Genomic DNA, 22,941 nt, shown 5'->3' with positions numbered 1-22,941 from the left:
AGGTATCCTCAGGCCCGTGCACCTGCGGCAGCCCCTTCCATCAGGGCAGCTCCACCCAAAAGCGCTTCCTAGTTGGTGGGCAAGACCCTAAGCTGGCAACTCTGTTCTACTGGAAGAGGCATTGGGCTTGGTCAGTGGAAAGGTTACGTGGGACTCAAGAGAGTTTAGGGGGCCGCTCAGAGAAACGGGCAAGGTAACAAGTCGGAGGGGGCGGGAATACAACATGGAGGAAGTGGTGCTGGCTGGGGGCTGGCTGTGACCGCTGTGTCCCCTGCTGACCCGGCCACGGCCTGTGTGAATACACCCAGTGACTCTGTGGCCCCACCTGTCCCTCCTGCTGGGCACAGCACACAAGAGGACTGGGTCAGGGCTGTGGTCCCTCTCCTGATGGGGTGGCTTTTGAGAACTGGCGACCAGTGGCCATTGGAGATTCTGCTGCCTTGGCCACTCTGCCTGACCTTGGCCACCTCCAAGGGCAGTGGTACCCATCCGAAAGGATGGAGATAGAGAGACCTCTCTATCCTTCGCACCCCCAAATCTGTCTCCATGTACTTTCCACCACGGAGAAATTTCCTACTTTACTCCACTTCTTGGGGCCAAAGGAAGCCAATCCATTCCCTCTTCCTCTTGACAATAACAGTGCAGTTGGCAAATCGAGTCTATTTACTGTCCTGCCTACAGCCTCCTCGATGAGAAGGTGGGGACCCAGTCCCTGCTCAGGGGACAGCTCTAGGGCAGGCAGGCTTTGAATCGTCTGACCTGGTCCCCACCTCCAGTCCCAGCCGACTGAGGCCTGAGCGGGCATCTCGTCAGGCTGACCGGCAGGCCAGGCCGTGACCCGAGTAACAAAGACAAGCTGAGAGACTCAGAAGGTCTCTCTCTCTTGGAAAATTTCAACAAACGAATACTGAGGGAGATAAAAACTGTGACCTGGATAAAGCTGAAATGAGAAGGGGAAGCTGGGGGAAGGGAGCAGGTGCAAGGGTGGGGCTGGGGAAGGTAGGGAGAGAGAAAAGGCCCGTCAGGCTTACGGGGAGCCCTGCTTCACAGCCCCCACCTGGTCCTTCCGTGCAAACGCTGCGGATGTATCCAAAACAGCAGCCCAACACACAACTCTGCTGAAAACCCTCCAGGGGAGTCCTCACGTGTAAGATGAAACGCAAGCTCCTTTCTGGGGTCTTCTAGACCCTCTGGCCTATGAGCCCCGACCCGCACACCAGAGCTGGCCTAGCCTGCCTCACTCACTGCTCTGATCCCAGCACCTGCAAGTGTCCAGTAGATGGTCCTGGAAATGAATGAACGACTGAACGAGTGGAGGAAGCCTCTGGAGTGAAGAGCCGCCCTCGGCATCTGCCTGCCTCTCAGCTGATTACAACGGTCACTACCGTTTACTGTCGGCTTCCTCTGTGCCAGGCACCGGTTGGCGCGTTCTACAAACACTGGTTCGCTCACTCAGTCCTCAGCAACTACCTGCTGAGGAGGGTAACATTACCAGCCCCACTTACAGATGAGAAGACAAGCCACTTATCCAGGGTCGTACAGCCAGCAACTGGTAGAGCTGAGGCTTTGAACCCAGGCCGCTGGGTTCCTGAGTCTGTGCTCTTAACCATCTGGACTTGTCTGTCACCTGCCTCCAGGTGTTCCTACCTGAGGGAGCCGACAGCCCCTGCTGATGGACCTCCCGTGACACATACTATACACACATTCCTTCCCAGCAGCCCTGGGAGGCTTTATGGATGCTGAGCGCAAAGCTCAGAGAGGTCACGTGGCTGGCTCCAGGGCACACAGCTAGTAAGCTGTTTGTCTGACTCCAAAGCCCATTCCCTTCTACTCTCCAGGGGCCCAGGTTCAAATGCCCCAGTGAGCCAGGTGGGGAATGGCAAAGGGGGAGGCTGCTGGGGATAAGAGAAGGAGCAGCCAGAGCATGATGACAAACTGCAACTACCACTCGGCCTCGGCGCTAGGGCTCTAAAGGGAGTGGTGGGGACAACGGCAAACAGGAGGGCTGCTCGATGTCTAAACTGGGAACCGCCACTCGGCTGCCACTGACGGCCGCCTTCTGGGCGGCGGCCCAGCACGGGGGCCAGATCTTCCTGTCTCCCTAGGCAAGGAGGAATCGAACTTTTAAAAAAATGTGTAAAATCTTCTGTATTTAAATGTTACCAAGTGATTAAGTCTTTTTAAACTGTGTGAGTCCAAAAACCATTATCTGGGGGGCCAGTTAACCCCCAACTTTCAGAGTCTACCGGGCTAGCCCTCCGTATGTTGGAGAACAGCTTTTGCACCTTCCCCCCAGGATAAGCAGTGCCCATGTCTTCACAGTCAGTTCTTCCAGGGCAGGAACTGAGCCTGATTTTTTTTTTTTTTTTTTGCAGTACGCGAGACTCTCACTGTTGTGGCCTCTCCCGTTGCGGAGCACAGGCTCCGGATGCGCAGGCTCAGCGGCCATGGCTCACGGGTCCAGCCGCTCTGCGGCATGTGGGATCTTCCCGGACAGGGGCACGAACCCATGTCCCCTGCATCGGCAGGCGGACTCCCAACCACTGCGCCACCAGGGAAGCCCTCCTGATTTTTGTTTTTTAACCCCAGAGCCTTGCAGAGTGCCTGGCCCGTGGTAATACATGTTCGTTAACTTAATGGATGACTTCTCTCATCATATGGCTCCCAGTCCACTCACCACTTCTGAAGGTTCCCGGGTTTGTCTCACTCTGAGGGCTGGTCCCCAAAGGACTGTGCGTGGGTGGAACAGAGTCGACGCGAAGGTGGGGGTGTGGCCCCCCAGCACCCATTCCGCTCTCCTCCAAGGGTGCCTCTCAGCTCAGTAGAGGCTGGAAAGCCAGACAGTGCATTTCCCAGCCTCCCTCCCAGATGGGGTCTGGATTTGACATGGGTGCAGCAGATCAGATGGCCTCATGGAAGGCAGGGACAGCAGAAGGAAGTGACGTGGGAAGGAGGGGACGCACGCTGGCTGTTTCTGTGCTAAGCACGTGGCAGAGGCCATGAGTGTTTTCATCCATGTCCCACCCCGGCTGGATGAGCTGTGAGCAAGGTCTTTCTTCAAAGTGTCGCTCTAGCAGACACAGCATCAGTCTGAGGCCAACGGTTGTGGCACTGGCTTCTTGATTCCTGGATCACAGCTCAGGTGACACATTCCTGAGGCTGATCCCCACCTTCCCTCCGGTGTCCTAGGTAGCAGCTTTCCTGGTAGGTCCGCGTTGGGATGCTGGGTACCATTCCTGGAGGCCTGGCTCAGAGCCCATCCTCTCGCTGGATGCAAGCACCCAATTCCCTGCCTTCCATTCATTTATGCTTCAAATAGCCTGAGAGGTCTCTGTTGTTAGCACTGACTGACCCCTGACGATTTGGTACAGAAGGCCAATTACAGCCTTCATGGCATCAGAAAGCCAGGAAATTAGCCATGATTAGGCCCTGTGAAGTGTGGGAGCACAGGGAGAGACTGCGGAGGGAGCTAATTAATCTTAGGCCAAGTCTTTGAATTGCACAGACTCTGGGGTCAGCCATTAAGTCACAGTCTAAGATGCAAATGTGGCTCCTGATAATAGAAGGCACTCAAAACAGCTAGGAGAACTCTCTGAAGTGCGAAGTGGAGAAAGGCCTCATTATTGGGAAATTAACATTCATTGCTGGGGACAAAAGGAAGCCTCCAGGCTGTGTGCCCTGAAGGCCTTGCTCATCAGCATCGAGATGAGGTTTGGGAGTTAGCTGGCAGGAACACCCCTCCCCGTTTCATCAGAGACCCACAGACATCCCTGCAGAGAAGTGAGGACCGCTGCGTTTGGAGTCACAGGTCCAGGGTGCAAACCTCAGCCTACGTCCTCCCTCAGCATCTACGGGAGCAAGTCACCTTATTACCTCTCTGCTCTCTGGGCCTCAATTTCTTCAGTGGCACAATGAGGATACTTACGTACCTCCAGGGTTATTGCAAAGATGGCGGATAAAGCGTAGGAAAGTATTTACCATAGACCCATACGTATGGGCAGTGTGAAATGTTATAAAGCAGTACTTCCCAATCTCGGTGAACAAAGGATTAACACACACACACACACACACACACAGATATATACATATATGTATATACACATATACTTATATGTGTGTATATGTTGCTTAAGCCTCGTCTCAGACCAAGTGAGCCAGAATCTCTGAGGGTGGGGCCTGAGAATCCCAGGTGATTCGAATGTGCAGTGGGGGTCCCACGGGTCCCAAGTAAGGCTGAGTAACTGCAGGGGAAGGTGTCAGGTCTATATGAGCAAGGACACCGAGCTCGGAGCCACAGATCTAGATTTGAATCTTGACTCTGCCACTTCCTAGTGGTTGACCTTGGAAAGCTCACTAAACTTTTCTGAGCTCTCGTGTCCTCAGCATCATGAAAAGAGGAAGGACTTTGGAATTTATCCTATAGGTCTGCTGTGAGGGTAAAGGAGAGGAGTCACGTGGGAGCTTAGCTCACGCCTGGTACTGGCAAGCTGCCAGATCAGCAGCATCGGTAGCAATCCGAAGAGCAGCTCAGGTCTGTGGGGCAGCGGTTTTGTCTTATCCACCCACCGCATCCATGGCATCTAAGACCACGCCTGGCACATCACAGGTGCTCAATACAAAACAGCTGTACGAATACATCATCATGACAGGGCTGTGAGTGACCTGTGATGCTCCCGAGTGGGGCTGGGGTGGCCCCAGCCAGAAGGGAGGATCATGCCACAGAGTGGGCTGGAGGGTCCCCAGGGCTCCTTTGCTCTCCAGAGGCCAGTGCCACAGGCGGAGAAGGCACCATGGCAGTGCCCAGCCAGACCCAACCCCTGCCCGTGGGGATTCCAAATGCTCTGATTATGTTTCTATTCTCACAATAACCCTGCTGCTTATTCCAAAGTGTGAGCTGGGGCCACCGCCTTGTCTCTGCCCAGGGTTTCCACACCTGGTGCCATCCTTGGCGCTGGACTTTGCTGGGGGCCGTCCGTGAATTGCGTCTTAAAGTTTCTTCAGCTTCTCGAAACAGGGTTTTTCGTCCGCAATCTGCACCAGAGATGAGGGAAAGAGACTTGGTGAGGCCCCGGTGACGAGCCCACACTGATGGTGGTTTTGTAACTTACATCTACGATGCCCGTCAGGGTGCCCAGAGTCTTGTATGTGAAGCAATACACTTTTGTAACACTGTTTGTAGCCAAAAGGCATCAGAAAACAAGCTAAATGCCCAACAAAAAGGGATGGGGTATCAGTCACAGCACCTCTGTGCTATGAAACAGTAGGTATGTTCCTGAATTGGGCAGGTCTATGTACAAAAGGAACAATCTCTAAGATACAGAAGCAGGGTACATAGGACAGGGTGCACAACAGACCAGCATTAGTATAAAAGAGGGGTGAGGGGAGAGAGATATGTTGAATGAGTAAATATACTGCTGGGGACCCAAGTACAGAGATTCCTGTTATCTGCACCTCCCTGAAACCTGGACCAGGAAAGGCTAGCTTCTCCTAACTAGCAGGTCAGCCAGACTCCTCCCCCATGAAAGCTAGGAGAGTCCATCCCATTTCCCTCTTTGCCCTGGGGGCTAGGAAACTCATGCTAAACTCTAAGCAGAAATGCAGTGGCTCTCCTAGGGGAAGATTTGAAGACACCACTTTCTCCTTTTATCCCCTTGTTGTTGTATTGACTTTTACTGTCTATTAATAGCTTGGGATCTTACCATACCTGTGAGGCAATGAATTAGAACACAAGTCAAGATTATTGTGTGCTGGACACTTTACACTTCTTATGTTGTCTAATCCTCCTGAGAAGCCTGTAAGGTGGGCATAATTACTCCCATTTTACAGAAGAGGAAACTGAGGGTCAGAGAGGACCCAATTGCCAGAGGTCTCAAAGCTAGAAAGTGGCAGAACAGGGTTCGAACCCAACCCTGCCTTGTTCCAAATCCTCTTCTTGTAACCCAGTAGCACACTGTCCTCTTAGACAAAGTGACCCGCCTTGAAGGGCACTCTGGCATTCATTAGCTCCATTTTAAGGATGAGAAAACAAAGTCACAGAGAGACAAAAATGGTTTCCCCAAAGCAATACAGCCAAACTGGTATCTGACGCCTATGCACTGCCATTTCTTTCATTCATTCAACCACCACCAAATCATTTTCGGTGCCTATATGGGGCCAGCCACTGTGTCGGGTGCCTTCTAGGCCACTTCCCAGATTTTATTTCATGTGTCCTTTATTATAGGACACCTGAAATCCACTTAAAGTCTGCAGAGTATGTATTAACTAAATTCAGACATGACCAGTGGAATCAATTATCACCGGGGTTAGGTACTGAAGTTAAGATATAGTGAGTGAAAATCAAGTATAATCAAAATTATCCTTGACATTTCCTTAAACGACTGGCACATGAGACCTAGGAAATGTAAATGCCAGGAATTGACTGCTCTGGCCACCTTTGCCCTGGGCGGGTAGAGGCCGAGACTAGTTTAAAAAGAAGTGGAAAAGGATTTCTCTCTCTCTCTCTCTCTCACACACTTTCATGTTCTTTCTTTCTGGCCAAGTGGGTAGAGTTAATTTGTATAGGTTAACTAGTTTCTGTGCATGGGGTGTGGCTCCACTGTCCCTAATTTGTCTGCAGAGCTGTTGCTGGCCTGTGCTCACCGTGAGTCCCTTCGGTGTGGGAGGCACTTCTGGAGAAGCTGGAGTGGATGGCTTTCCGAGAGGATGTCTTCAGTTCAGAATTGGCCCCGTTGACGTAGACAGAGAACCCGTGTTCCAGGTGCTCCAGCCTCAATTGCATGGGGTCCTTGGCTTTCAAATGCTTTAATATCCTGGAAGAGAAACGATTGCTGGCTTCTCATTCTAGGAGCCTGGGCCACCGCCCACCCCCATGCGGGGAGGGACCTGCTGCTCTGACAGCCAAGTGTCTCTAACCCGAGGCCGGGTGCCCGGTGCCCAGCTGTTCATCCATAAACAGCCCTGAGAGGCCCATTACACACATGCAGGAGCGGCGACGGGGAGGCTGTTCCAGACCCTGCAGGGGTGTTTCTGCTTTTCATTCTGAGGCTCAGACATACGTTAGCAAAACCTTGGGCACCCAGCCTCGCCCCCAAGGTGGCTGAGACAAAACAGGCATGTGTGCATGCTGCTATACACAGCCCGGATCTCCAGGGATGATCCCAATTTCGCGCATCTCAACTTTGCGTGGATAGCAGCCCTTTGTTCCACGTGTAACAAAACGCGGTCTAAGCCTGTGTGAGAGGGATTGCACGGAACACATACACACATCAGGAAACAGCCGTCAACAGGCTAGGTGGACTGATTTTTGGCTTCAGGAAATAAATGTGTTCTCAAACACTCACCCCCTGATATCCCAAATGTCATTATTTTATATTCTGACGCAGTTTAAAAACACACCAGTGCAGGCTTTGCTCAAGATTAATGATGTGGTGATCACACCCTTCGGCTAAAAGGGTCTTGGCGTGAGCACGGCCGGGTCTGTTGTTCAGCTTTCTCTAAAGCCCGACCTCGCACCCTGGCTTGGTCCTTTTCTCCCCAGTCCTGACGTTCATTGCCGTAAACGGTGTGCAGTGTCCTCTTTGGAATTGCTCTCGTGTGACGCCAAACCCTTCAGCGCCTTTACAGACGCTTTTAGGCACCCCGCACAAACCAGAGTTATTTCCGCACAAGAAGAAATACAACCAACCAACCATCATGGCAACAAATGTGAATCCTCTTCAGTGATTAAGTTCCCACCAAATTAGCAAAATGTAAATTAAAAAAAATAAGAGTAATGGTAATCACATAAAGGGTAGAAGGCCAAACCCTGTTCTAGATGCTTTGCGTATAGTCAGTTCTCATTATTCACAATAGTTATGTTCCATAAAGTTGCCGCAAACACTGAATTAGTGAATACTGAACCACTGTTCCTAGGGGGAAAATACAGGATTTGGTTCCTGTGAGCCTCTGGTCACAACATTTTCATCAGGCGATCAATACAAAGCCTTGCTTTATGTGTGTTTCTGTTTAAAGGCGCCTTATTTAATATGTACTTAATACAATAACACCGGACTCATGCCAGCAGCACTTCAACTCATGAGTGAAGGAAGCTTATCTAACACGTGTATTTTCTCCGTAAGTGACATCATAGCCTTCTTGGGCTTAGAAATAAATGCGAGACACCACTTTACCCCTGTGCCGGGGGGCCAGTTTAAACAGCAAAGTCATCAGTGAAAAGCACAAAAATATAAAAAACATGGTGAAACGGAGCAGGACCCTATGGTCTATGTCCCCAGGTCCTCAGCCTGCCTTTTGTCTGAGGAAAAACTTTAGCCAAAGAATAAATTTCATCAGAGAAGTGAGAAAATGCAGAAAAAAGGAAAACAGTCCAACAAGACCTTTAGCTCCTTCTCAAGGGCTGTAGGTAATATTCTGAGCCATATCCACTGAGCTGTCTTATAGATACTGAAAGCCCCACCAGGTGGAAGAAGTTAACTACATGATGACAGGACTGTAGCCATGATATAAGCTCCCACAATTCCAAGAACTGGCCTCCAGGAAATGGGAACAAACCGACCCTGGAATTGAAGATTAACTGTACCTAAAACAATCAAATGACGCTGGTCAGACCACCAGTGACCAATTTCAAGGTGACTGTCAGAGCTGACTGTGCTGTTTCTGCCTGTGGCCCCCTTCCTTTGTCTATAAGAGCTCTTGCCCACTGACTGTCAGTGCAGGGGGAATTGGCCTTTGGTCAGAAGTCCGCCCTCCCCTCTGGTTGCCAGCATCTGAAATAAAGCAAACTTTCCTTTCCATCAACCTGGACTCTTTATTGGCTTTTGGGTGGTGAGCAGCTGGACCCCACTTTCAGTTACAACAGCACTAAGTAAAACGTGAAAAGGACACTTTACATTGTAAGATCTGAAACAAGAAGGCAGAGTGTTCCCTTGTTCTACCTTAGCTGGGAACGTGTGTGCTGGGCAACTAAAATTTTTTTGCCATCTGCATATGCCTTTGAGTGACCACAAAGGCATTGCAAGTATTGATTTGGAGGTTACAAATAAATTTTAGTGAGTGGGTAAATTTGCAAATATGGAATCTGTGAATAATAAGGACTGACTGTATTAAGACTTTAATCTTTACAACAACCCTGTGGGGTAATTACTTTTCTTAACCTCATTGAATAGATAAAGAAACTGGAGCACAGAGAGGTTAAGTAACTTGCCTAAGGTCACACAGCTAGTATGGTATCAGGGCTAGGATGCAAATTGAAGCAATGTGGCCCCAGAGTCTTCACCACAACAAAGGTGACTTATAAAGCTAGCAAGCTGAAACTGGCAAACTTAGACATTGCTGGAAACTCAGAAGACCTTCTCAGAAGTAATATGAAAATAGAGAAAATGCAACATGCTTGGTCTTTGCCCAGTAAGCAAATTGTTTCTGATCAGGAACAATGGTCAGCATTCAGTCATAACAAAACCATGAAAGCAACTTGAATGTCCAACACTAGGGAAGTGGAAGCCGGGATCTCATGCAGCTGTTAAAATTACGAAGAGTCTGTCAAAACATAGGGGATTATTTGTGATCTGTTCAGTGGGGGGTTGAAAAAGGAAGGATAAAAATGGTATATATGGGCTTCCCTGGTGGCGCAGTGGTTGAGAGTCTGCCTGCCGATGCAGGGGACGCGGGTTCGTGCCCTGGTCTGGGAGGATCCCACATGCCTCGGAGCGGCTGGGCACGTGAGCCATGGCCGCTGGGCCTGCGCGTCGGAGCCTGTGCTCCGCAACGGGAGAGGCCGCAACGGTGAGAGGCCCGCGTACCGCAAAAAAAAAAAAAAAAAAAAATGGTATATATGTGATAAGTGCAAAGTTGGAAAAAAGTGTGTTTGTGGACCCATAGTGGAGGGTGATAAATGTGAAAATTAAATCAGCTGTTGAGGGAGGGTGGTGGTATTACTGGTGATTTCTTTGTTTGCTTTTTAAATGTTTCTTTAATGGTTGATACATCCATCTTGCCAATCGTGGCAGGAACGTTTATTACAGACTGCTTATCTCTTGCCAGCCTCGGAAGCCTGGGAGATACCTGATTGTTGGGCAACAGCATAAAACAGAAGGAAAACACAAGTAACTAAGAGACAATTTCCAAACACGGCAGTAGCTGCATTCTCTGGAGCAAACAATCAAAGGGCGCAAGTGGGTACCAGCAGTCCCCGGGGAGGGAGAACAGGGAGCCCAGGGAGGGGCGGCACGAGGAAAATCTGACCGTCTAGCCAGGAAGTGCCTGCCTCAACTTCCTTCCAGAGACCACCCTGTCTCCTGATGCTACCTTAATGGTCACGGTGGCATCCCGTTATCCAGGCTCTGTGGCTGGCACTCCACACAGGTCTCTCTTTAAGCAGTGATTTATGAAAATGTGGATTCATGAGACTGATAAATGAGGAGATAATTATTCAGAATCACTAAAGGAACTCCCCTGCTGCAGCTGAGCACATCAGCGGTACACGTGTGGCATCAAAGAAAAGCGGGTGTTTTTTAACGGATAGCTTACTTTGCATAAAAAGCTGCCTTTAGTGTCAGGGATTCAGAAAAATCAGATTAAGTCCCTGCCCTTTCGGAGATGGAGCCCCCAGCCACCCGCTGCCCTGTCACTCTCTATTCCCTTACAGATTCTGTTTGTTTCAGAGCACGTGTCTCCCTCCCTCATGCTATGGAATAGTATCCGTGTGCCTGTTTATTCTCCCTTCCTGCCCCCTGGGTGTGGGGTCCGTGATGAGTGTGAGGAACGGTGAGGAATACTCTCAATATTTCTGGAACTCAAGGTCTAGCAGGAGAGAGAAGGCATGGACTGCGCACCCTAATACAGCCACCGTGTATCTAACCACGTCACAGGCATCGTTTCCACTTATCTCGTAATGACCTTTGGGGTCACTTGTACAGAGAGCTCTTCTGTTCAGAAGAGGAAGTGGAGGCACTGTGAGTTAGAGCACAGGGTGTCACGTGAGGGACTGTGACGGGGGGTGGGGGGGAGACATGAGATGCTTGATGGCTGGGCGGTCAGGGCACAAGCAGGGGTCCAGGTGGTGAGGGGACGTAGCTGAGCTCAAAGGGCAGGCGGCGTGTTGCTCACGGGCCTGTGACTGGGTTTATGACTGAACCCTCTCGGTCTCTAAGCGCCACAGTTACTGTGTGACTGTGGGCTGGCCACGTGCCTCCTCTGGACCTCATTTACCCCCGGGATCAACTGAGGGGTTCTCTGAGGGTCAGGCATTCAAGGATCACCTGGACATCATCTGAGAAGGCAGGTTTATCATTAAAACGATGGTGATGACGACGATGATGATTACGATGATGATGGAGAAAGTATACTTGGATGGGTGGGCTTACTGTGGACCTCCAAGCATCTCGTCCTGCTAAATCCTTCACTGGCCCAGGGATTAAGTTCCTACCATTGATCTGTTTTATAGATGAATTTGCCCAAGGTCAGAGAGCCGAGGAAGCAGCCAGGATTTAAATTCCGGTCCATGAGCCTCCAGAGCCCGTCTCCCAGCCACATCGCTGTGCCATTGCTTGTCTCCTCACCAGGCATCATGCTGCAGGGGCTCCAAGCAAGGAGAGTCCAGAGGAGAAGCAGCGGCTCCCAGGTGGGGGCTTCCTGGAGGTGGTGTCACTGTAGTGCAGCCTTGAAGGATGCAGAGGAGGAAGGCAGTGGTGCAAAGAGCCTGCCATTCCTCCCAGAACCTGGGGGCCCACAGGCTCTGTAATTTGTCTTCTAGGATGTCACCACCCCCCACCCATGTGGGTGGAGGACAGAGCTCCGTACTGGAGGCTCTGCCATTTCCCAGCTTTCGTGACCTTGGGCAATTCCCTATACCTCCCGGGGCCTGTTTCCTCTTCTGTAAAATGAGACCAAGGATGCCTGTGGCTCATGAGGATGGAAGGGGATACCAGATGAATCTCCAGCTCAGAGACGGGCCTGTGCAAGGCCCACCTTGGGTGCTGGTTCTCCCCTTTCTTCTTTCTGCCTGAATCTCCTCTTGGGGCAGTGGGTTCACCTCTCATATGGGTACGTTTTCCTATAAATTTCCCTTAAACAACCTTTTTCAAAAAGCAAATACTGGGCTTCCCTGGTGGCGCAGTGGTTGAGAGTTCACCTGCCGATGCAGGGGACACGGGTTCGTGCCCTGGTCCAGGAAGATCCCACATGCCACGGAGTGGCTGGGCCCATGAGCCATGGCCGCTGAGCTTGCGTGTCCGGAGCCTGTGCTCCGCAGTGGGAGAAGCCACAGCGGTGAGAGGCCCGCGTACCACACACAAAAAAAGCAAATACCATTGCTGGATTCTTAGATCTTAGATCTGCCACATCTAGAGCGTATATTACAGTCCCTCTTGGCCGTTAGCCCTTAACTGTTCCTCATATCTCAGCCCTTTGATGATTCTGGTTGCGTTTTCATGAGTCCTGTTGGCCGTGATTACATCTTTCCTGAAGCTGAGTGACTAGAATCACTAAGCACCCTCTGGGCGAGGGTTGTACGGGGTGAAACAGGGTGGCCACACCTTCTCCACTCTCCCCGGTCCTCTCCTGGAGCACATGACCACTTTCTGCGCTTCCGGCATAGTCGCAGGTGGCCTTGTGCTCACCTGCCGCTGCCTGGGGAGTTCCTTGAGGGCCAGGGCTGTGTGGTGGGCACCTGTTCTTTTTGCCTGTCCAGCAACTCTCCCCCATCTTCCAAACACAGCCCCTCACGTTCCCCTTGGGAACCGCTCCCCTCCTCCTCTTACTCCTCGTGGTTTGGGTGAGACTCACACCGTCGCCCAGGTTAATGGGGTGGCCCAGGAGTGGCCAGGCAGAGCCTGCCACCCCCACCAGGCACAGGGCGGTGATTGGCTCAGGGATGGGAACGGGGCCCCAGCCAGGCCTACAGGGGCCCTCCTCAGCGCTTTTGCTGGAACTATTAGGAAAGATGTGTTCTCTTCCACTCGAGGTGGGATGTGAGTGTGGGGCTTCCAGTGGCTGCCTTGACCTCCGTGAGGGAAGTACCTGCCTGAGATGATTTCAACATGAGAAAACAGAACTGAGAGATGGAGAGTGACTGCTTTCAGTGACCCAGTTTGAGTGCCTGGATCCAACTATGCCTGAAGCCAGTGTATCATCCTGGATTTGTTAATTTCACAAGTCAGTACGTTTCGTTGTTTAAAGTCATTTACCTTGGGCTCCTGTCCCTTCAAGCAAAGGAGCGCTAACTACTACAGTCTGTGTCTCCCTCATTGCAATGTTCTCCTTCATACCAGTGGTAACGCTAGGCACTGAGAAGGTACTCAATGGAATCCTGCTGAATGAATAGAAGAACAATGTCACCAGCATCTTGTGGGCAGCTGTATTCTGGGCAGATGTCTAAGAACTCAGCCCAGTGATTGCACACCCCCTTCTTGGGTCACAAGGCAACGCAGATAAGCAGCCCGGGTTTTCACCTTCCTCTATGCCCAATATAAAGTTCAGAGGCTGGTTTTCTACCCAGTCTTGTAACTACCTTTCCAAGTCAGTTTCAGTTTATTCCCACAAAACTCCTCCGTAGTGAACTTAGAGCCATTGGCAACCCTGGCAGGTTTCTCTCCTTTTGATTATTGATGACAATGTCAAACAAAACATAAATAAGAAAGTACGGCCCAGCTCCACCACTTCCTGGCTGCATGACCGTGGGCAAATTGCTTGCTGTCCTGGTCTCTGCTTCCTTACCTGTAAAATGGGTGCAATAACTGCACCGATGGGGTTGAGGTGCCTGCCACACAACTGGCACTCCAGCAAAGGTGCCTTTTCAGGCTTCGTCTGATGACGGCTCAGGGGCACTCCCACTCTTCAGGTCTCCATTTGGAGGTGTTCTAGCTCTACTTTCTAACTTCCTGTCATCAAGCCAGCTCTCTCTTGGTGACAACACATCCCCCAAATTTTATGGCAGCTCCATGTTGACATATTTTTTAATGGCCTTTGTGCTGCAGCCTCATCTCTGGATCTGTTCAGCTATGTTATTGGTCTGCGCCCTTTGATCACGCACGGATTGATCTCTCGATTAATGAGAAGCAATTTGCTCATAAAGAACTATGACAGGGGCTTCCCTGGTGACGCAGTGGTCACGAGTCCGCCTGCCGATGCAGGGGACGCGGGTTCGTGCCCCGGTCCAGGGGGATCCCACATGCCACGGAGCGGCTGGGCCCGTGAGCCATGGCTGCTGAGCCTGCGCGTCCGGAGCCTGTGCTCCACAGCAGGAGGGGCCACGGCAGTGGGAGACCCGCGTACCGCAAAAAAAAAAAAAAAGAACTATGACACTCTCCTCCCAGACAAGTCACATGTATATGATTCAATGATCGCCCAGGTGTTCAGTGGCACCATCCAGCCTGCCAGAAACTGAATAAAAACATTCTGTTCCTGGCATTAATGATGATAAAAACCCACATAGGTCTAATCAGCACAAGCCTGGGTTTGAGGCTGCCCCTGGGGTGGAGAGACATGAGTGCAGAGCAGCTGGGCACATGGGGTGTTGCCTGGCATTTCTGGCTGGTCCTGGAGAGTTGATCTATTCAGAAGTTCTCTATGGGGGGCGGGACCACCTTGCAAGGAGGCATCTGGAATGCGGGCAGGTATTGTTGTCATAGATACTGGGGGTCTTAGTGGAATTAAGTAAAGGGGTGGGTAGGCAGGGATGCTAAACTCCTACAACACATGGGACAATCCCACACCATAAAAACTTGCCCCATGTGACATGCCACCAGGGCCCCAGTTGACAAGCACTGGGAATCCAGCCCATCACACGAGGCTGAATTCACATTCAGAATAAAAACCCGCAGACTCTCTTACCTACAGGACCCCAAGCCCAGCCCACAACACAAAGCCCCACATTAGTACCCCTGTCCTTCCCCCTCCTGCAGATCTGTCTGGGGGGCCTACGGAATTCCTCTGTTTGTTTTGCGCTTTGATTTGAATTCATTACCAACATTTTAAAACTCAGAGGAGACTTCACCACACAAATCCAGATTTCCAGCTTCTCTGGCCACCTTGGAGGATATGGACCCCTTGGCCCGTGAGAGTTCCAGGTGCCCACTGTCCCCACTGAGCCCGCTTCACTCCCTGACTGTCCCCTCCTAGCATCGGAGTTTGCAAACCCAGCTTTCTGTAAGGTTCCAGGCCTGAAGACAAACCACAGTGAACCGCAAATGAACTTGCGCAGCCCTGCAAAGGCACGGAGGACACAATACCCACTCTCTTTCAAACCAGACCACAAGCCTTGACCCCAGTCACTACACGTGGCATGGCTGCAGGCTTTTGTAAGAACCAGCACTCCAGAGTCAAAATCAGGACTGACTGAACTTTAAATGACATCAACCAACTTCAAACACAAGTGTAAAAGGACTCCTCCCTTATACAACAAGGCATGATTACAGGCTCAGATTTCCAGGGACCTTCAAAGCCTGTGAGATCACAGGTTGGCCTATTCAGGTGACTAATGCACAGGCCCTGCCAAATTCTAGCTTTTCATAGCAAACCCAGCTTCTCCCAGAACCGAAGCAGGGAAGCGAGAGGTGGCTCTGACACGTCGAACAGTTGGCTACAGCTCAATCAAAAGATGCAATTAAATCAGTGAATGGAGAAATAGGAACTGGGATGGCAGATATTATTCCAAGCTTCTGAGTGGAGGGTGACTGCATCCCATTCCTTTGTGAGAGAGCCTGCATGCTGTTAATAAATCTAAATAGGATTTTGATTTGGCTAATATGAAGGGCAGCCGTTGAGCGGCTTCATCTTACCGGTTCCTCTGCTGGAGCAATATTAAATACTCGTCGTGTTTCTCATCAAAGTCTGTCACCATGTCCTTAGTGTTACCCTGAAATGAAGAAACAGAGCGGTGTGATATCGGAATGCAAGGAAGCTTTACTGAAGCCTGGGTACAGCACACACCACACAGGAGGCCGAGAGGCAGAGAGGCTGACCTTGACGAAGGCCCAGCTCCCTGGGCGCATCACTCTGGTGACCCAGAGCCCCAGAGACTGTCTGATGGCCCACTGGGTCTTGAACATACACAGCTAACAATCTACGAAAAGGAGAAGGTCGATTCCCCAGCATTGCCACTGTTCTTTCCTCCCATGTCCTATAAAATCAAGGACTCTGAGAAGACTTGGGCTTTACTGTTTTCTCCACACTCATGATTTTGTGATCTCAGTTGTCCCAACCAGATGGAACCCAGATCAGTTGTTTAAGAGGGCAAGCTCAGGCTTCCCTGGTGGCGTAGTGGTTGAGAGTCCACCTGCCGATGCAGGGGACACGGGTTCGTGCCCCAGTCTGGGAAGATCCCACATGCCGCGGAGCGGCTGGGCCCGTGAGCCATGGCCGCTGAGCCTGCGCGTCCGGAGCCTGTGCTCCGCAATGTGAGAGGTCACAACAGTGAGAGGCCCGCGTACCGCAAAAAAAAAAAAAAAAAAAAAGAAAAAGAGGGGAAGCTCATCTTTCTCTTGCCATTGTAAGAAAAATGCATGCTTATTATAAACAACTCAGTCATTACAAAAATATATGACCCCCCCAAAAAAATATATGACCCAGAGAGTGAAGGCTCCTTTAAAGCAGACATTTGTGGTTTCCTGCTTCCTCTTCCGGCCACAGAACTCTGAATTTCTTCGGGGGAACCATTCAGCCCCCTTTTTTCAGTTCACTGGCTTCCTTAGATGCCCATGAAAGTTCCTTTGGTCTCCCCTTGGGTCACATGACCTTGGCCTTCGTCTCAACCATCAACATAGTTCCTCCCTCAGCCACAACGATTCACTAGTCTAGGGATGAGCCATGGCCTGAGCACGGCCCTTGAAAGTCAGCCCTGGGACTTTGCTAAAACTCCTGGGGAAAAAGCTGTTCTCTTTCCACTGGGGTGCTAAAGTGATGAGATGCAGGCCTGGAATTGCCTGAGAATGAAGTCAAGGAAGAAGACAGCAGATCCCAGAGATGGAGAGGAGAGATTCCCAATAACATAATTTGAGCCCCTGGATCCACCCATGCCTGAAGGAGTACTGGTACAACTTAGTTATTGCTTTAAAGTTTCAGCTGAGTCTCTGCCCTTTGTAGCCAAAAGAATTATAAGTTCTATACCGTAACCTGACCATTAGAGATAACCCCTATTAGAATTTGTTACAGCTTTATGGAGGGATAATAAATGTATAATAAACTATACACATTAAAAGCGACATGTATATACCAGTAAAACCCCCATTACAATCTGATACATATTTCTCTAGATGTTTTTCTTTGTTTACAATATCATATGTTCATATTTATAAATACACACACAAACACACACATTCTTTTAAACAAAAGTAGGATTATACCGTAAACAATGCTTTGTAATTTTCTACGTTTCTTAACTAACTTTTTGCCAAGGAATGGATTAAAGGGACAATATCAGCTTCATTCTAGTCACAAGTCACAGGGATTAAGTGTTAAATGGCAAGTAAGACATTTGTAAGAGAAACACAATTTGTGTGAAAATCCTAACGATTATCATGGGAAGAAGAAAAAAAAGAATCTCCATCATTCTGTTCTTAGCGCCTCAAAATCTGGCCTTAACCCCACTAATCTACCAGAACTCGCCCCAAGGGTGACTCATAACCTCCTTAAGCAAATATAATAGCTCTTCCCAACATCATCCTTTTCGACTGCTCCGGGCCATGGGGAGCTGTTCCCACCCATCCGTCCCCAAATTCCCCTCCTGTAGCTTCTGCGGTTCTGAATGAGCCTCCCTTCCCTCCTGCACCTTCTCTGGCTGCCCTTCCTCCTTGGCCTTGGACGTGGATGGTCACTGTCTCTGTCCATCTCACCTCTCTGGGTCTCTCTCCCTCTGTCTTCTCTTCTTCCGATACAAGGAAATGGGTCCCCTGGATGGGGAAGCCAGAGAGTCACTGCTAGTCCATGGCTGACAGCCCAGTCCCCTTCTCTCCCCTTTTCCTATAGGACTCCAGGTTGTGGCCATCTGCTTCCCTCTTTCCCTGTCACCCCTACTTTTCCTCCCAGGCTCCCCTCTCTCTGGGCCACCTGGGGACAGGATGCTGTACTCCCATCTTCTCTCACCCGATGTCTCTGAAGCCTCTGGATTTTCCTGGGGGTTTCCGGCTTAACTAATCTGGCCAATCAGTGGCCAATCAGTGGGGAATAATAAGAAAGGGTGATTTTATGAAATCATAAGAAATTTAAACAAACTAGCAATAGGTGTTCCTATTCCTATTTCCCTGGCTTCCTGAGATGCCCAGAGATGTTCCCTTGTCCTCCTCGGGACTGAGCCCTGCCTCACCTTGACTGTGAGAAAAGCACTGTGACCTCCGCCCTCTGGACAGCTGGTTGGTTGCGGGACACTGGGTCTGGAGAGGATTCACAGTTCCTTCCACAACAACACGTGTACGATGCGGACAGTTGACGCAGCAATTCCATATACATGATTCTCCTTTGATCTTTGCAGCAGCCTTTGAAGTGGTTATTATTACCCCATTTAAGATACAAGGAAACCCATCCCATGCATCTCCCCGGAATACGGATCCTACTCCATGGCAATTTACATAACCATTTTGAGATATTAAAATGACCACTGATACATTATGGTATGTAATGAAATAGTCAATGACATTTTTAGATGAAATATGAGAGTTCAGAGAAATCTCAGCTTGGGGTGGGCTGTCCTGGGCTTTTACCTCAAACCCTCAGGGAATACATTTGTTTGTCTCTGCCAGGAGGGAGATGTCACAGGATAGATCTGAAGAGCTCAGGCATATACCCAGCCAAACTACTCACCAGCCCCGTGCTTCTCAAATGCTGCTGTGAACACAAATCACCTGGGGATTGTGCTGAAATGCAGGTTCTCCTTCCGTAGGACTGGGAAGGGTCCCGAGCCCACACGTCTAACAAGCTCCCAGGCAATGCCCGTGGGCCACACTTAGCCAGCAAGGCCCTAGACCAGCCCAGCTTATTCCCCACTATTCACAATACGCCCACCTCTAATCAGATCAGCACTGAACTTGAGCTGTGAAGAATGAGAGCTTTGGAGTCCAGGCCTGGCTCCAAGTCACAACAGTGCTGTTTGTTTCCTTATCTATCAAATGGAGGTAGCAATAGTACCTGTCTGGTTGGATTTGTCTTTCCCTCATAGGGTCAAAGGTGGGTTGGATGCAAAAACAATAAAAAAAAAACATAGCACAGTACCTGGCACTTGGGTAGCTCTCAGTGAACGTTAGTTACATTTGCATTTATGGAGTTCCATTATTTAACTAGTACTATCCTGGCCCCTCCCCACTCCCAGCCAGCTCATCGCTATCCTGATGCCCTAATCATTCGATTCCCTTTCCCTCCAGCCTCCACCCAAATCCTCTCCAAGGCCCAGCTCAGCTCCCCAATTCTCCACGAAGCCTTCCCCTACCATTCTCACCCCCGCTCACTTCAGCTCATTCTGAAACCCTGCAATTAGTATTAAATTATATACAATACAGCGTGAAATCATATATAATTAAGTGCTACATTGTAAGCCTTTAACTATATCTATTGCTCACTCATTATCTGGGGATTTGGAGACCTGGAGGTGAGTCCTGAACTCTGCTACTTACCTTCTCTGAGCCTCAGTTTCCTCATCTGTAAAAAGGGAATAGTCATAAGGTCTACCTGGCAGGGCTGCTCTAAGGATTAACTAGGAGAAAAGTAGAAGTAATTTAGGATCCGTTTCTTTCTTCTTCTTATTGATTCCCCAACTGGATTATAAATTCCTGGAGCACAGAACTGGGGAAGGAGGGGACCATCGTGTGGGGAGCCTGGAGTCCTGGGTTCGGGTCTCAGCTTCAACAACATCCAGCTCCATGATCATAACTGCTAAGGCTGACCAAGTACCCACCTGGTTAACCCTCACCCTGGTCAGACATCAGACACTACTTCTCCCCAGCACGGCATATTTCACTTTGCCGAGGCTTTATTTCTCAGGCTATAAAGCGGAGGCATTAATTAATATTTAAGGCATCCCACAAAGGTGGGAGAAACTTAGAAAGTGCCAGGTTTATCATCACTGTGTTTCAGCAAACACTGATCAAGTGTTTACTGTGTGGCTGTTACCTATGCAATGAGGGTTTAACAAAAAACTGACCCAGCGTGCATTCAGATTCCAACGTACCTGTAGACAGTACCCAACTGCCAGCCAGGGCCCGATCTGCACAACTCTGCCCCCATTCCTGTTGTGTGCAGTGTGAATGGCACCCCCTGCTTTCATGTACCCAGTCAAGCAACACACACTGGCCAGGGGTCCCTAATATGGGGGATGGCCCGCAGGGGGCTCTGGAGACATCGATTCAACTGAATGCACAAGGGTACTATTCTGGAAAGAGAGTCCATAACTTTCATCACCAAGCGTGTCTGAGGCCAAAACAAAGAGACAAATGATGACAGCAAAATGTATAAAATGTGATGCTAAGGATCTGAAGGAGGGAACAGAGGCTCCTGAGGGCACGGCCAGGCCCAAATCCTTGGGAGTCATCTTGGAAGCGTAACTCACTAACTCACTCTCCCACTCCACGTCCAGTCCATCAGTTCCATGTGAAAAATACCATGTATCCAAAAGCTGACCACTTCTCCCCACTTCCCCACTACCACACTGGTTCAGGACCCCTCACTGGCCTCCGGCTCCCGCCCTCACCCCTCCAGTCCGTTCTCCTTTCTACAGCCGGGGGTCCCGATGAAAGGGAAGTCGAATCATGTCACTTCTCTGCTCTGGACTCTGCACGGGTCCCAGCGGCCACCAGGCCCTGCCCACTGGGCCTCCATCCACGTCCCTGACCTCCTCCCACTGCTCCACCCTCCTCCTCATCGCTGCAGTACCCGCAACATCCAGCATGTGCCCACCTCAGGGCCTTAGACCCACCGTTCCTTCCCCCAGGTAAATACCCAGATTCCTCACCTCCTCAAGGCTTGTCTTAGATCTTACCTTCTCGGGGAGGTCCTCCCCAGCCATCCTATTTAAAATTGCAAGCTGTGCGTGCGCGTGTACGCACATGCGCGCGCGCACACACACACATACACGTACACACTCCCAGCCACTCACTAATAATCTCTACTTTATCTTATTCATCAAGCCTTTTACTTATTGGGCCATCCCCTGCACTAGAATGGAAATTTCATGAAGGCAGGGACTGCATCTGTTTTGATCACTTGTGTATTCCAAGCCCCTAGGACATTGTCTGGCACACAATGGGCCCTAAATGAATAAATAAGGAGACATCTGAGCTGAGATTTGAAAGTTGAAAGGTTTGCTGGGCAATAAGAGAAAGGCATTCCAGGCAGCTGGAGCAGCACAGGCAAAGGTTTGGGGACCTGAAAAAGCCTGAAACGTTCATGGATTGGCCAGAAGTTGGGTCTGACTAGAGTGATGGGTGTCGGGGAGGTGTGAGTTAAGTACGGGAAAAGGTTTAAGGAATTTGGACGTGATGCGAAAGCAAAGTCCCACTGCCATTATTGTTATCCTTATCATCTTTATCCCTAATGCTGGCCCCAGAGATGGTGCAGAATTTTATCAATGGCCATATTATTAATTCTCTCTGGGGGAAAAAGAAATGGAATTGGAGAGAAACGCCAAGAATCAGTTATGCTTAAAGGAACTCGACAGAGTCTATATTTCAGGGATCACGTATTCCTCTGAGGCCAGAATATTGGAATTCTCCTAAACAAGGTTGATTTAGCGAGTGCCAGAGCCTGAGCTGCGTTAACAAGCAGCTTAGAGCATAGGGCTGGTTTCCAGGGCTGGAGGACATTGAGGACCTGACTTTGTAGGTGTCGAGTCCCAGCGGAGAAGAACAATAACTTGGAATGGTCTAATAATGAGCTGTGAACACACTGTGTGGGGGGCACCACAGAGTTCTTGAAGCACTTCCGCACACCTGACTGACTACTCCACCTGTCCTGCCCCTCTCCCTCCCCAAATGCCACATCTTAACTGAGGGATGATTTATGAGCGACAAGCAAGGTTACTGGAGCCCAGTCTTTGGGCCACTTTAATGACCATTTATGATGCTCTCTGCGGTGCTTATTGTGGCTGTTTGCAATAATGCTATGCCCTGGGGTCATTATCCCCATTTTACAGAGGAGGAAACTGAGGCTTTGAAAGCTGAAGCGAATTGCCCAAAGGCCATGTCCAAGTGGAGACAGTGGACATTTGTTGTTTCTGTCGGTTTAGCATCTATTCATTTTCTTCTAGTTACATCGTCTTGGTTTTCCTTTGGGAAACCACCTCTCCTCCACTCCCAATCCATGTGGTGTGGGTGGAAATAACACTGCTGGCACTTCAAGGGCGAGCACACGACAGAGGCCTGGCCACTCAAGGCCAGGCTACTCTGGCTAGTCCATTTCCCTGGCCATGTGACTGGTTTAGGACTAGGCACATGCCCAAAGCCAGGCCAACAGACTCAACCCAGGGATTGGTTGAATCTGCTGGAAAAGTCCGTCTTCCTCTTCCCCTGGAATTATTAGCTGATGTGAGCGGAGAGCTACAAGGGCCACCAAAAGGAAGAAGTCATTTTTTTAATTTATTTTTTTGGGGGGGGTACGCGGGCCTCTCACTGTTGTGGCCTCTCCCGTTGCGGAGCACAGGCTCCAGACGCGCAGGCTCAGCGGCCATGGCTCACGGGCCCAGCCGCTCCGCGGCATGTGGGATCTTCCCGGACAGGGGCACGAACCCATGTCCCCTGCATTGGCAGGGAAGCCCAAGAAGTTATTTTTTAATCAACTGATTAGGTTCACTATTATGAATGTTCTTCTATGTTCCATGAAGAGATTTGTCCAAGAGTGACAGCAACATAGAGGGAGCAGAACTGAGGACACAGAGAGACAGACCAGATAGAAAGTAGAACTTCTTAAGCGTGTTCAACCCTCGTAACCAGCCCCGCGTGGAGCCAGCACTATCTTGGACTTTTAAGT

The 22,941-nt window shown here is 50.1% G+C and overlaps 1 protein-coding gene across 6 annotated transcripts in view; it reads right to left on the bottom strand.

Moving 5' to 3' along the window:
- KIAA0556 (KIAA0556 ortholog) overlaps nucleotides 1–22,941 on the bottom strand; it is a 201,184-nt gene that overhangs the window by 133,571 nt on the left and 44,672 nt on the right. For 4 of the 6 annotated variants that reach the window (XM_032604979.1, XM_032604984.1, XM_032604980.1 and 1 more), the window contains exons 3-5: nucleotides 15,774–15,850; nucleotides 6,640–6,827; nucleotides 4,934–5,031 (exon numbers count right to left, since the gene is read on the bottom strand). In XM_032604979.1, coding sequence (XP_032460870.1) covers nucleotides 4,934–5,031; nucleotides 6,640–6,827; nucleotides 15,774–15,850 — 363 coding nt within the window. The remainder of the gene's footprint in view (nucleotides 1–4,933; nucleotides 5,032–6,639; nucleotides 6,828–15,773; nucleotides 15,851–22,941) is intronic. The other 2 variants (XM_032604982.1, XM_032604981.1) reach the window with 1 other exon arrangement.

Source organism: Phocoena sinus, chromosome 15 (assembly GCF_008692025.1).
Source record: "Phocoena sinus isolate mPhoSin1 chromosome 15, mPhoSin1.pri, whole genome shotgun sequence".
Classification (NCBI taxonomy): domain Eukaryota; kingdom Metazoa; phylum Chordata; class Mammalia; order Artiodactyla; family Phocoenidae; genus Phocoena; species Phocoena sinus.
This window is presented reverse-complemented; position numbering and strand designations above follow the sequence as displayed.